Genomic DNA, 12,188 nt, shown 5'->3' with positions numbered 1-12,188 from the left:
GAGTGCTCGCCTTGCATGCATGAGGCCCTGGGTTCAATTCCTCAGCACCACATAAGCAAAAAGAAAAAACCCGGAAGTGGTGCTGTGACTCAAGTGGTAGAGTGCTAGCTTTGAGCTGAAGAGCTGAGGGACAGTGCCCAGGCCCAGAGTTCAGGCCTCACGACCGGACCCAAAAAAAAAAAAAAAGAATTCTTACAGCTCATTAGTAAAAACATAAATCAATTTTGTTTAATTTTGTTTAATTTTGAGACAGTATCCTATTACATAGCCCAGTACATATTTCTATATAATAATAATGAAGAACTGGAAGCTAGATGCTGGTGGCTCACACTTATAATCCTAGCTACTCAGGAGGCTGAGATCTGAGGATCAAAGTTCAAAGCCAGCCTAGGCACGAAAAGCCCGTGAGACGCCTATCTCCAATAAACCACTAGAAAACCGGAAGTGGTGCTGTGGCTTAAGTGGTAGAGCGCTTGCCTTGAGCTGAAGAGCTGAGGGACAGCATGCAGGCCCAGAGTTCAAGCCCCACTACCGACAAAAAAAAAAAAAAAAACCAACAATGTGGAGTGAGCTGTGGCTCTAATAGTAGATGACTAACCTTGAACACAAAAGCTCAGTGACAGTACACAGGCAATTAGTTCAACACACACACACACACACACACACACACACACACACATACACACATACAAACAAACGAGATTAAGTTAGGCAAGATGACTCATATCTGTAATCTTAGCTACTAAGGAGGCGATAAGGAAGACAGTAATTCAAGGGAGGAGAACAAGCAAGGGGGAGAGGAGGGAGTTAATGAGATCCCTATTGCAACCTCAACCAATAGCTGAACATAGTAGCTCACACCTGTCATCCCAGCTACTTGATAAAACATAAATAGGATGATGGATCATACTGCAGGACAGCCATGCCAAAAATGCAAGAATCTATTTGAATAAACAACTAAAACCTAACTAACAAGCAAGAAGCTCAACTCCTAGAAGAGCCAAGAACAACTGTAACAAGAAAATAGAACTAGAGAATGAAATTTTCATTTGATGAAAGCAGTTAGAGCAAGGCATGGTGGTATGCACCTGTAGTACGAGCAACCCTGAAGGGTAAGGTAGGAGGATCAATTTAGACTGAAGAGTTCAAACCCACTGAGTAACAAAGTGATACTACTATAACAACAACAACAAAAAAAACCCACCATAGATTCTTGTTCTTTTCTCCTTTTCCTCACTTTCTCTCTTCTTCCCTACCTCTCTCCAAGATAGGGTATTGCTAGCCTGTAGCCCAGCTGGCCTGGAACTCAGTCTTTCTGCCTCAGATTTGTGTCACAACATATAATTTAGTTAATTTTTCATTTATGTCTGGGGAACAGAACTGGGCAAGATGGGTAATAACTTCATTAAATAGCTTTCTGTTCAACTTGATTTAAAAACCATATGCACTGGGAAGGTGGCTCAGTGGTAAAGTGCTTGCCTTGCATGCATGAGGCCCTGGGTTCGATTCCTCAGCAGAAAAAGCTGGAAGTGGCACTGTGGCTCAAGTGGTAGAGCACTAGCCTTGAGCTGAAGAGCTGAGGGACAGTGCCCAGGCCCAGAGTTCAGACCCCACAACTGGCAAAAAAATAAATAAAAAATTAAAACCATATACATGCATTACATTATTATTTTTAATTTAATGTGTTATCATATATAGTGATTATGATTCTTTTTGGGGGGACATATAACATGATATGTACACTTAGATACAAGGGCCTTTTTGACTAAAGTTTTACAAATTGCATTGCTAATAAAAACATAAAGCAACAGAATGCAATAGGGCTTATGTGTTTAAATCCTCCCATGAACAAGTTATTTATCTTTTCTCCTATAACATCTTCCATTATAAAATGTGGATATTGGCAAAAATAAACTTCCTAAGATTTCTTAAGTACTTAAAGTATCTACCACATTGAAAATGGATATATATACATATATATATATATATATAAAATTTCTTAGTTAAAGTGTCTACTGCATTGAAAATGGATGTTCTCTTCCCCTTTCTTTCTATAACTTAATTACTTAGATATAAATGCTGGGCTGGGGATATGCAGCTGTGGTACAGCACTTGCCTGGTACACAAATATGAAGCCCTGTGTTCTACCCCTAATACAAAAAATAATCTGTTCTACTAATCATAATAGTTCCAGGCATAACCTCATTTTATGATGACAACTTTTGCCCTACTTCCACCATTTGTGTGCTATTTGCTTCCCCTTGGGGACCAAGGTCTTTTCATTTAAAGTGACACTCGCTTTAGTTGATAATCAGTCAACCAAGTTTCCCCACTCTTACTCTATCCCTAAAGATGTGTAAAAAGTTCACTTACAAACAAAACACCAGTAATATTTCACCTAACGTTGGAAATGGGTTTCTAAAATTTTGAATAGCCAAGTACTAGTGGCTCATAACTGTAATCCTAGCCATTCAGGAGGTTGAAATATGGAGGTTCAAGGTTTGAAGCCAGTCAATACCTAAAAGTCCCCAAGACTCTATCTCCAATTAACCAGCAAAATTCTTGGCTGGAAGTATGGCTCAAGTGGTATAGCGACAGTTGAGTAAGCAAGCTCAGCTTGCTCAAGGCCCTAAGGAAAACTTAGCAAGTTATTTATAAACATTTTTTTATAAAAGCAAAAAACTACCCCTAATTTGTCCTAAAGGTGCAAGGCAGCAGCTATAAAGCAAACAAGAAATACAACTTAAAACTAGGCAGCTAGCCAGGTTCCAATGACTCACACCTTTAATCCCCAGCTACTTGGGAGGCTGAGATCTTAGGACTGCGGTTCAAAGCCAGTGTAGGCAGAAAAGGTCCCATGAGACTCATCTCCAATTAACCACTCAAAAACTACAAGTGGCACTATGGGTCAAAATGGTAGAGCACTAGCCTTGAGCAAAAGAGCTGAGACAGCACCAAGGCCCTGAGTTAAAAACAAAACAACCAAAAAAACAGGCTCCAGCATTCATAGATTCCTAATTTATTCAATTTTTTTTTTTTTTTTTTTTTTTTTTTGTCGGTCGTGGGGCTCTTCAGCTCAAGGCGAGCGCTCTACCACTTGAGCTACAGCGCCACTTCCGGTTTTCTGGTGGTTTTATTGGAGATAGGAGTCTCATGGTCTCTCCTGCCCGGGCTGGCTTTGAACCGCGATCTTCAGATCTCAGCCTCCTGAGTAGCTAGGATTACAGGCGTGAGCCACCAGCGCCCGGCTCTAATTTATTCAATTATCTACTTGACTCTGATTGTTCCTCCCCTTGTTTCCCCCCAGCTGCCTTTCTTCCCCACCCATCTGTCCTTTCTTCTCTCCCCTGTTTCATTCATTTGTGCAACTAGCAATCATTTATTGGGTACCAAAAGCTCACCAGAATTGCTCCAAGGTACTGGGGATACTATGCTGAGCAAGCAAGCAAGCAGAAACAACCCAGAGCAGGTACCCTATAGCTCACTCCTTTAATCATAGCTACTGAGGAGGCTGAGATCTGAGGATCAAGGTTCAAAGTCATCCCAGGCAGGAAAGTCTCTGAAACTTTTTTTTTTTTTTGAGGGGGGGTCCGGTCGTGGGGCCTGAACTCTGGGCCTGGACACTGTCCCTCAGCTCTTCAGCTCAAGGCTAGCGCTCTACCACTTGAGCCACAGCGCCACTTCCGGCTTTTTATTTTTTTTTGCTTATGTGGTGCTGAGGAATCGAACCCAGGGCCTCGAGCATGCAAGGCAAGCACTCTACCACTGAGCCACCTTCCCAGCCCTCTCTGAAACTCTTATCTCTAATTAGCCACCAAAAGGCTGGAAGTGGAGCTGCAGCTCAAGTGGTAGAACACTAGCCTATAAAGGGAATGGCTGAGTGGAAGTGAATAGTCCAGGCAGGAATGATGGTGCCAGAATGGCTAGAGAGAAGTACATGGACTTAAATGATCTATGTGGATATAAAATATTCTTCATCAGATGATGGACTCCACATTCAGAGTGATACATGAATGCAGGCAAGAATGTTGGCCTCAGTTTCTGGCCTGCATAACTTAACATAGTGTCATTCACTAAGAGGGGACATCAAGAGGCCTAAACTTAGGGGGATAGCAGGTTTGCTTTGGGATATGCTGAATTTAACACTTGCGAACTAAACGGGCCAACAGATTTGTAGCAACTTGTCTTCAAGAGCAAAGGTAGCTCAGCACAAAGAAATTAGCAAGCCACTGATAGTACATAGTAATGAAGTTATCTGGGGAAAAGAGGGCCTTAAATAAGGGAGCACTTAGTCAACAAAATTTGCATAGGGGTTAGCAAGTAAAACGTGGAGAGACCAGTCAAGCTGAGCCACAGAAACCTAAAGACAGTTTTAACAGAAGGAAGCAATGATCCACTCACTGATACAGGCCAGATACTGCTGAGAATCTGGGATCGATGAAAACTGAAAACTGTCTGTTGGATTTAACGGCTTGGAAACCACTGGTAACCTGAGCCAAAGTTCTATGGGATGTTTGCTTGGAGAGGACTAAAGAACCAAAGGGAGGTAAGGAAATGAAGACACCAACTCTAGACTAAAGTTTGGCTGTGGGTGGCAGAAGGGGAGGTAACAACAGATTGGCTACCGAGAGGTGATGCATGGCTTTTATTTTTGCTTTGTGTTCTTAAGGAGGAAGAAATGTGAGCATGTTTTTAGAGGACAGGAAAAAGGCTTGAGGGTAATGATGGGAGCGACCACCCCCCACCGGCTCCCTCAAAGCATCCCACAATCCCCACCCCACCCGCCGGGGTCCCTCCTTCTGCACTCTGCACGGCTGTAGGCCCATGCCACCAGAGTCTCCCCCCCTTGACTCCCAGGCGTTTTCTCACCGTAATGGCCCCTTCACTCAGTTGACCGACCATGGCTGCGACACGCTAACTCCCGCGCTCGAGCTCTGGCACCGCCCCAGCTTCACTACCGGGGTCCCGCGGGCTGCTCAGCTATTGGCCCAAGGAGCTGCGCGCGCCACTCCCGCCCCGCGACGTGTGCGCGGCACGGGGGCGGGCCTATGCGCCGAGCAGCTCCCTAATTGGCCAAGAGGCGGCAGGAGGCCCACGTGATTCGCCGTAGGCCTTAGTGGCGGGACGGCCATCACGTAGTGGCGGGGCCTAGAGGCGGGACTTCGGAGCGGCGCGCCAGCTCTACGCGGATGTTTCTGGCCGAGGCCTTTGGCAGATGCACAGAATGTTAATCCAAAGGACAGTCGGCGCTGTTTCCTGATAACTCCGCTGCTAAATATAATCAGAGCAGTGACCTGGTTCCACCCGCTGCAGGCCTTCGGTCTGCCTGCGCCAGGCCCTAAGCTTGACACTGGGGGTCTTCTGAAGATAAATCTGACCGGGCCCCTGCGCTCAGAGGAAAGCCACAGTCTGTCCCGGGAGTTAGAGCGGTGAGCATCCCAAACTCTAGGTAAAAGTGATATGGACCCCACACGTGGTGAAATCACAGTCAGAAAACCAGGGAAGGCTTCCTAGAGGAAATGCAATTTGAATTGAGTTAAATACGTGTGGAAATTTGTTAGGCAGACTCCAAGTGAGGATAGGAAGAATAGTCCTGAAAATACATGGCCTATACAAAAACGCTGAAGAAGCTGGGCGCCAGTGGCTCCCGCCTGTCATTCTAGCTATTCAAGAGGCTGAGATTTGAGGGTCCCGGCTTGAAGCCAGCCCAGGCAGGAAAGTAGGTGAGAATCTACCTGCAATTAATCACAGAAAAATCTGGAAGTGGCGCTGTGGCTCAAGTGGTAGAGCGCTAGCCTTGAGCCTAAAGGAGTCCAGGGACAGCGCCCAAACCCAGAGTTCAAGCCACAGGATGGGCAAAACACACACACACACACGAGTTGAAATTGCGAGGCAAGTTGGGGATAACGTTGAGGAACTCAGTATGGTAGCATACCGAGAAAGTGTAATAAACGAGAGGCAAGCCATCGATTTGGGTCAAGACCTTATTGGGGGACAGACCTGCTGGGATGCTCTAAGCGGGGAAGGAAGCAACAGCCGTGGACAGGTGTGGGCAGAATTTAAACACAATTTTAGGTGACAGTCACATGGGTCACATATGTGGACTGCGGGAATTCGGGGGCAGAGTCAGTTCCAAGGTGTTACGCGGCTCGTTGGTGTAGGGGTATGATTCTCGCTTAGGGTGCGGGAGATGTTACATGGGAGTTGGGGGGAGCCTCCTTCTGAGGAGACTGTTGCAACTGGGGCAGTATTTTGTGCATCATACCAAGGAAACAACCTAGCATTGGGGAAATAGAAATTTAGCATATTTTTGTAAACAAGTAAGGGACACAGGGTGGGTACTTTCAGAATTGGCAACCTGACTTCCAAGACCTTAGAGAAGAAAATAATAGAAAGTAAGCAAGGGGCAAGTAGTAATGGGTTTGTCCTGGGCTACTCTTGTTTGCTGGGAAGAGCTTTGATGAAGTTAAGATGGAGGGCTGAGGCCCTGGACACTAGTAGAACACTCTAGAAAGAATGCCAGGAGCTGAGAAGGTGGCTCCGTGGTAGAGCACTTGCCTTGCATGCATGAGGCCCTCGGTTCGATTCCTCAGCACCACATAAGCAGAAAAAAAAAAAGCCGAAAGTGGTACTATTGCTCAAGTGGAAGAGTGCTAGCCTTGAGCTGAGGGACAGCGCCCAGGCCCAGAGTTCAGACCCCACGACCAGACCCAAAAAAAAAAGAAAGAAAAGAAAGGAAGGAAGGAAGAAAATGCCAGACAGGAGCTGGGAAAGTCTTGAACTGAAACAATGACTTGAAGATTGAAGCAGGTGGAAATATTTAACTTAATAGTTGCTGGGGTTGGAGCTAAGTTGTAACTCAAGTGTTGAAGTGCTTGCCTAGCAAATGCAAAATCTCTGAGTTCAAAAAAATAATAAATGAGCCAGGCATTGGTGGCTCACATCTATAAACCTAGCTACTCAGAAAGCTGAAATCTCAGGATCAAGGTTCAAATATAGTCTGGTCAGAAAAGTCTGTAAGAACTTTCCGATCCGCCATCAGCGGTGGGACCGCCGCCAGGATGCAGATTTTCGTCAAAACCCTTACGGGGAAAACCATCACACTCGAGGTTGAACCCTCGGATACTATAGAAAATGTAAAGGCCAAGATCCAGGATAAGGAAGGAATTCCACCTGATCAGCAAAGACTGATCTTTGCTGGTAAGCAGCTGGAAGATGGACGAACTTTATCCGACTACAACATCCAAAAGGAGTCCACTCTTCATCTAGTATTGAGACTTCGGGGTGGTGCTAAGAAAAGGAAGAAGAAGTCTTACACCACTCCTAAGAAGAACAAGCATAAGAGAAAGAAGGTTAAATTGGCTGTCCTGAAATACTACAAGGTGGATGAAAATGGCAAAATTAGCCGTCTTCGTCGAGAGTGCCCTTCAGATGAATGTGGTGCTGGGGTTTTTATGGCTAGCCACTTTGACAGGCATTACTGTGGCAAGTGTTGTCTCACTTACTGTTTCAACAAGCCAGAAGACAAGTGATTGTGTATGAAGTAATAAAAGGCATAATCTAAAAAAAAAAAAAGAAAAAGAAAAGTCTGTAAGACTCTTTATCTCTGGTTAACTAGTGGAGCTGTAGTACCAGCCTTCAGCAGAAAAGCTCAGGAATAACACCCAAGCCCTGAGTTAAGCTCCAAAACTGTCTCTGTCTGTCTGTGTCTCTGTCTGTCTGCCTCTGTCTCTCTCTGTCTCTCTCTGTAATCTCTGTCTCTCGCTCTCTCTCTGTCTCTCTCACATACACACTAAAACATTTGAGCAAGGAGGGAAGATGGAAGTCTAGAAGGACTGGAATGGAACTGGGTAAACTTGCTCATTGGCTAGCACTCTACCAATGGAGCCACTCCTCCAACCCTTGTAATCTGGTTCCTGTTTGTATGAGCACCAACCTAACTTTGTTTCTGGAACAAAGGTTTTCAATAGGTACTTCAGAATGACAGGATGTTGAGTGAATGCATTGGTATGACAATCTAGACCTTTCTTCAGCATAGAACTATAGGAAAGTACCACAAGAATCAGTTTTGTTGCTTCATGCTTGCTTGGCTGAGGTCTCAGTCTTTTAAAATTGTGCATTTGTAGAAATCTAAATTCCTATTTTCTTACTTTATAGATCTAAAGTAGCATGGATCTGCCTGTGGATGAATGGAAATCCTACATACTTCAGAAGTGGTCTTTACTCCCAAAGGCTGTGCGCGTAACAATTTCTACAGCAGAGACTTTGAGTGATATCTTTCTTCACTCCTCTTCCCTTCTTCAGTAAGTGAATGGGAGCTTTAGCCAGGGAAATGTCTTCTTTTGTCATTTGCTCTGAAGTTGTATCTCTTTTTGATGCAAAGACAATTCAGACACTTATATTTGAGGCATGTAGCAGTTCTTGCCGTCTTTACAGTTTTGTTTTGTTTTTTCCTAGCCAATGATTATAAAAGAGGTATAAATGATGTTTGCTTTTTAGGTTTCTATGTTACATTTCAGTAATTCAGTGTCAGCCAAACACTATAATTCATGCCTGTAATTCCAGCTATTGGGGAGACAGAAACAAGATGATTTAACGGCAGAGCTCAAATGATACAGCATAAGTTAAAAGCCCCCCCAAATTTTAAACAATCAGTGCCTTGCTACAGTCACAAGGCTGTGAGCCTTGCTGTTTCTCAAGGGATATAGCAGAGATTTTCTAGCTGTGCACTAAAATTCCTAAGTGCTTAAATTTGGAAGAGTTCTTAGAAGTGATATAATCTAATTCCAGTAATTTTTAAACTCTACATTTTTTAATGAGGAATACATTTTATATTACAACCTAGTAGACAGGTGAGAAGTTAGGCCAGAGTGGGAGGAAAGGATGGAGAGAAGCACTTAGATTCTGAGGTTGATTTAATAGCAGTTCCTGAAATGGGATGTGCAGTGTTAGAATGTGAATAAAAAGGGATTTGGACCATACAAAATAAAAGGTAAAAGGACAATCTCATCATCATTTGAGAGACTTGGGAAGGAAGATCAAACCTTCATATTTCAGTTTCTAGTGTTACTAGACATCCATATAGAGATGTCCAAATGAACTTGGGATTCACAAAAGAGACCTATGGTAGAGATACAAATGTGTTGGTTGTATTTAGCATTTTAAACCATAAGACTGGAGTTCACTAAGCAAGAAAGTTTATCTATTACATTTAATATGCTTTGATATTTTCCCTTTTACTTTTTTCATTCTAAGAATGCTAATCAGAATGCACTAAATTAATTTCATGACCCACTGATTTGTAACCTGAACTTTGAAAATTGTGGCAAAAATATCTAAAGCTGCGACTGTAGGTGGGACCCAAGTGGTAGAGCACTTGCCTAATAAGCATGAGACCCTGAGTTCAGGACCACCAGAAAAGAAAATTAATAAAATTAAAAATTTTTAAAATGTCTAGGGGGCTGGGATGTAGCTTAGTGGTAGAGTGCTTGCCTACCATGCATGAAGCCCTCTCTGTATCACATAAACAGAAAAAGCTGGAAGTGGAGCTGTGGCTCAAGTGGTTTCTAGCCTTTAGCAAAAGAAGCTCAGGGACAGTGCCCAGGCCCTGAGTTCAAGACACAGGATTTACAAAAGAAAAAAAAAAAATGTAACACTTCATAGGGCTGGGCACCGGTGGTTCACACTTGTAATACTAGCTACTCAGGAAGCTGAGATCTGAGGTTCTCAGTTCAAAGCCAGCCTGCTCAGGAAAGTCTGTGCGACTTTTTTTTTTTTTTTTTATCTGGTCGTTGGGCCTGAACTCTGGGTCTGGGCGCTGTCCTTCAGCTCTTCAGCTCAAGGCTAGTGCTCTACCACTTGAGCCACAGCGCCACTTCCGGCTTTTTTTCTTTTTGCTTATGTGGTGCTGAGGAATTGAACCCAGGGCCTCAGGCATGCAAGGCAAGCGCTCTACCACAGAGCCAATTCCCAGCCCTCTGTGCGACTCTTATTTCCAGTAAACCACCAGAAAACCAGAAATGGCCCTGTGGCTCAAATGGTAGAGTGCTAGCCTTGCACTGAAGAGCTCAGGGACAGCGCCCAGGCCCAGAGTTCAAGCCCCATGATTGACAAAAACAAAAAACAAAAAAGCTTTATAGGATCTCTGAGTTTCCTTTACAAAAATTTAGAAATAATAATGAACTGCATATGTAACTGTGGATAATAGGCAGGATTTTCCCAAGATAAATCAATGAGGTTTACTAATTGAAAAATGCTACCTAGCAATAGGTGTGGTACACTGACAGGAACATAATGAAGCATATTTGCCTGGACAAATCCTCAAAACACCAGCCTGGGCTCTCTTCCCCTTCTACTCTATTCTCCACTGAGCTAGTCACATTCGCATGTACCTGAATTTTTTTGCTCAAGACTAGCATTCTACCACGTGAGCCACAGCTCCACCTCAGCATTTTGCTGGATACTTGGAGATGAGAGGCTCATGGACTTTCCTGCCAAGGCTGTCTTTGAACCTCAATCCTCACTCAGACCTCAGCCTCCTGAGTAGCAGATTTACAGGCACAAGCCACTGATACCTGGCTCTTAAAACTTGTATGTATGTACTCTTAAGTTTTATCTTCAGCCCTGACCTCTCTTCTGAGACCAAAATCTCTGAATCCAGCTGACTACTTTAAAAGCTCATAGCTAATTAAGTTTCAATATATCCAAAACTCAAACATGCAATTTTGTTTTCAAAATTAGATTTCCCTCCAGTGGCCTCTTTCTCAGTGAATTATACTGCCTTACATTCCTAAGCTAGAAACATAAGAGCTATTCTATATTTAAAAACAAAAACTTGCTACATCCCCCAACCTATATCAGATCATCTCCTGTAACCCTTTAGTGAATTGCACCAGTATCCATCTGGTCGTTACCCAGAAACCTAGAAGTCATACCTATGTTTCCCTTTTTCTTCACCCTCCATATTAAATCTCAAATCATGTCTGTTATACTACCCTTAATGCTGGCTTGCTTTCAGATTTGTCAAATAGGACTCCTGCTTCTGGGTAGATCACAGCAGGTAATATTCCCAAGGCAACTAAAATAAGTGTATACTGTAATAAAATTATTTTTCAAGCCATCTGATAGCAAGGATTAGATGGACTTAAATTCCAGAGAGGAAAGACTGTTTCCTAGATGATCATTAGCCATTTTTTTTCCTGGGGGTAATTGCAGACTGAGGAATCAGGCTAGGCTCCAGCAAAGGGACCATCCTAGAAGAAATAGAAGCCAGTAAGTAGATCTCTTTAGTCATTTGTGGCTGATAAGATGGATTGGAAACTAGAGGAGTCGCAAACTGAATGCAAAGTCAATTTTCCTCAATTCTCAGGAAGTATAGGAGACCATCAAAAAAGAATGAATTCTGAAGTCCTATAATCCAGAGAAACAAACTCCTACTGGTAGAATGGACTAGACTAGACACAAATATCAAGACACTGCCAGATTTTAAATACCCGTGGAGTGGTAAGCTAAAGATGTAAGCTTAACACTTCCTGTACCAAAACTTTGAGGCCTGAGGAAAAGAGGACCTTCAACCAAGTGAGAAACCAGAACTGCACTAAATTTCTTTCTTTTCCTCTCTCCCTCTCCCTTCCTTCCTCTCTTCTCTTCCCTCCCCTCCCCTCCCCTCCTCTCCTCTTCTCTTCCCTTCTATTTTCTATCTAAATTCTGGGATTAAAAGTATATACCACGGGGCTGGAAAGGTGGCTTAGCGGTAGAGCGCATGCCTTGCATGCCAGAGGCCCTGTGTTGGATTCCTCAACACCACATAAGCAAAAAGAAAAAAGCTGGAAGTGACACTGTGGCTCAAGTGGTAGAGCGCTAGCCTTGAGCTGAAGAGCTGAGGGACACCGCCCAGGCCCAGAGTTCAGGCCCCATGACCGGACCCAAAAAAAAAAAAAGTATATACCACAACAACCAGCTAGGCTGGTATTCTACCACTAAGACTGTTCTTTTTTTTTTTTTTTTTGGGTCCGGTCGTGGGGCCTGAACTCTGGGCCTGGGCGCTATCCCTCAGCTCTTCAGCTCAAGACTAGCGCTCTACCACTTGAGCCACAGCACCACTTCCGGCTTTTTTCTTTTTGCTTATATGGTGCTGAGGAATCGAACCCAGGGCCTCAGGCATGCAAGGCAAGTGCTCTACCACTGAG

General features: G+C 43.8%; 3 protein-coding genes across 4 annotated transcripts in view; 2 read left to right on the top strand and 1 right to left on the bottom strand.

Moving 5' to 3' along the window:
• The window catches only part of Rpa1 (replication protein A1), a 58,462-nt gene extending 53,488 nt beyond the window's left edge, over positions 1–4,974 (bottom strand). Inside the window, exon 1 of the mRNA XM_042673809.1 lies at positions 4,870–4,974. Coding sequence (XP_042529743.1) covers positions 4,870–4,902 — 33 coding nt within the window. The 5' untranslated portion in view covers positions 4,903–4,974. The remainder of the gene's footprint in view (positions 1–4,869) is intronic.
• Positions 4,975–5,207: 233 nt separating this feature from the next.
• The window catches only part of Smyd4 (SET and MYND domain containing 4), a 51,351-nt gene continuing 44,370 nt past the window's right edge, over positions 5,208–12,188 (top strand). The window contains exons 1-2 of one of the 2 annotated variants that reach the window (XM_042673951.1): positions 5,208–5,429; positions 8,158–8,303. In XM_042673951.1, coding sequence (XP_042529885.1) covers positions 8,170–8,303 — 134 coding nt within the window. In that variant the 5' untranslated portion in view covers positions 5,208–5,429; positions 8,158–8,169. Of the gene's footprint in view, positions 5,450–8,157; positions 8,304–12,188 lie in introns of both variants that reach the window. The other variant, XM_042673950.1, reaches the window with a different exon arrangement.
• Positions 7,024–7,568, top strand: LOC122103376 (ubiquitin-40S ribosomal protein S27a). The gene has a single exon (XM_042673952.1). The coding sequence runs from the start codon at positions 7,062–7,064 to the stop codon at positions 7,530–7,532; it is 471 nt and encodes a 156-aa protein (XP_042529886.1). The 5' UTR covers positions 7,024–7,061; the 3' UTR covers positions 7,533–7,568.

Source organism: Dipodomys spectabilis, unplaced genomic scaffold, assembly GCF_019054845.1.
Source record: "Dipodomys spectabilis isolate Male_0828 unplaced genomic scaffold, ASM1905484v1 ptg000018l, whole genome shotgun sequence".
In the NCBI taxonomy this organism is placed as follows: domain Eukaryota; kingdom Metazoa; phylum Chordata; class Mammalia; order Rodentia; family Heteromyidae; genus Dipodomys; species Dipodomys spectabilis.
The sequence above is the reverse complement of the archived record's forward strand: the minus strand, read 5'-3'. Positions and strand labels throughout refer to the sequence as shown.

Excerpts from the sequence above, each read along its gene's own strand:
- LOC122103376 (XM_042673952.1), top strand. The coding sequence starts at position 7,062 with ATGCAGATTTTCGTCAAAACCCTTACGGGGAAAACCATCACACTCGAG.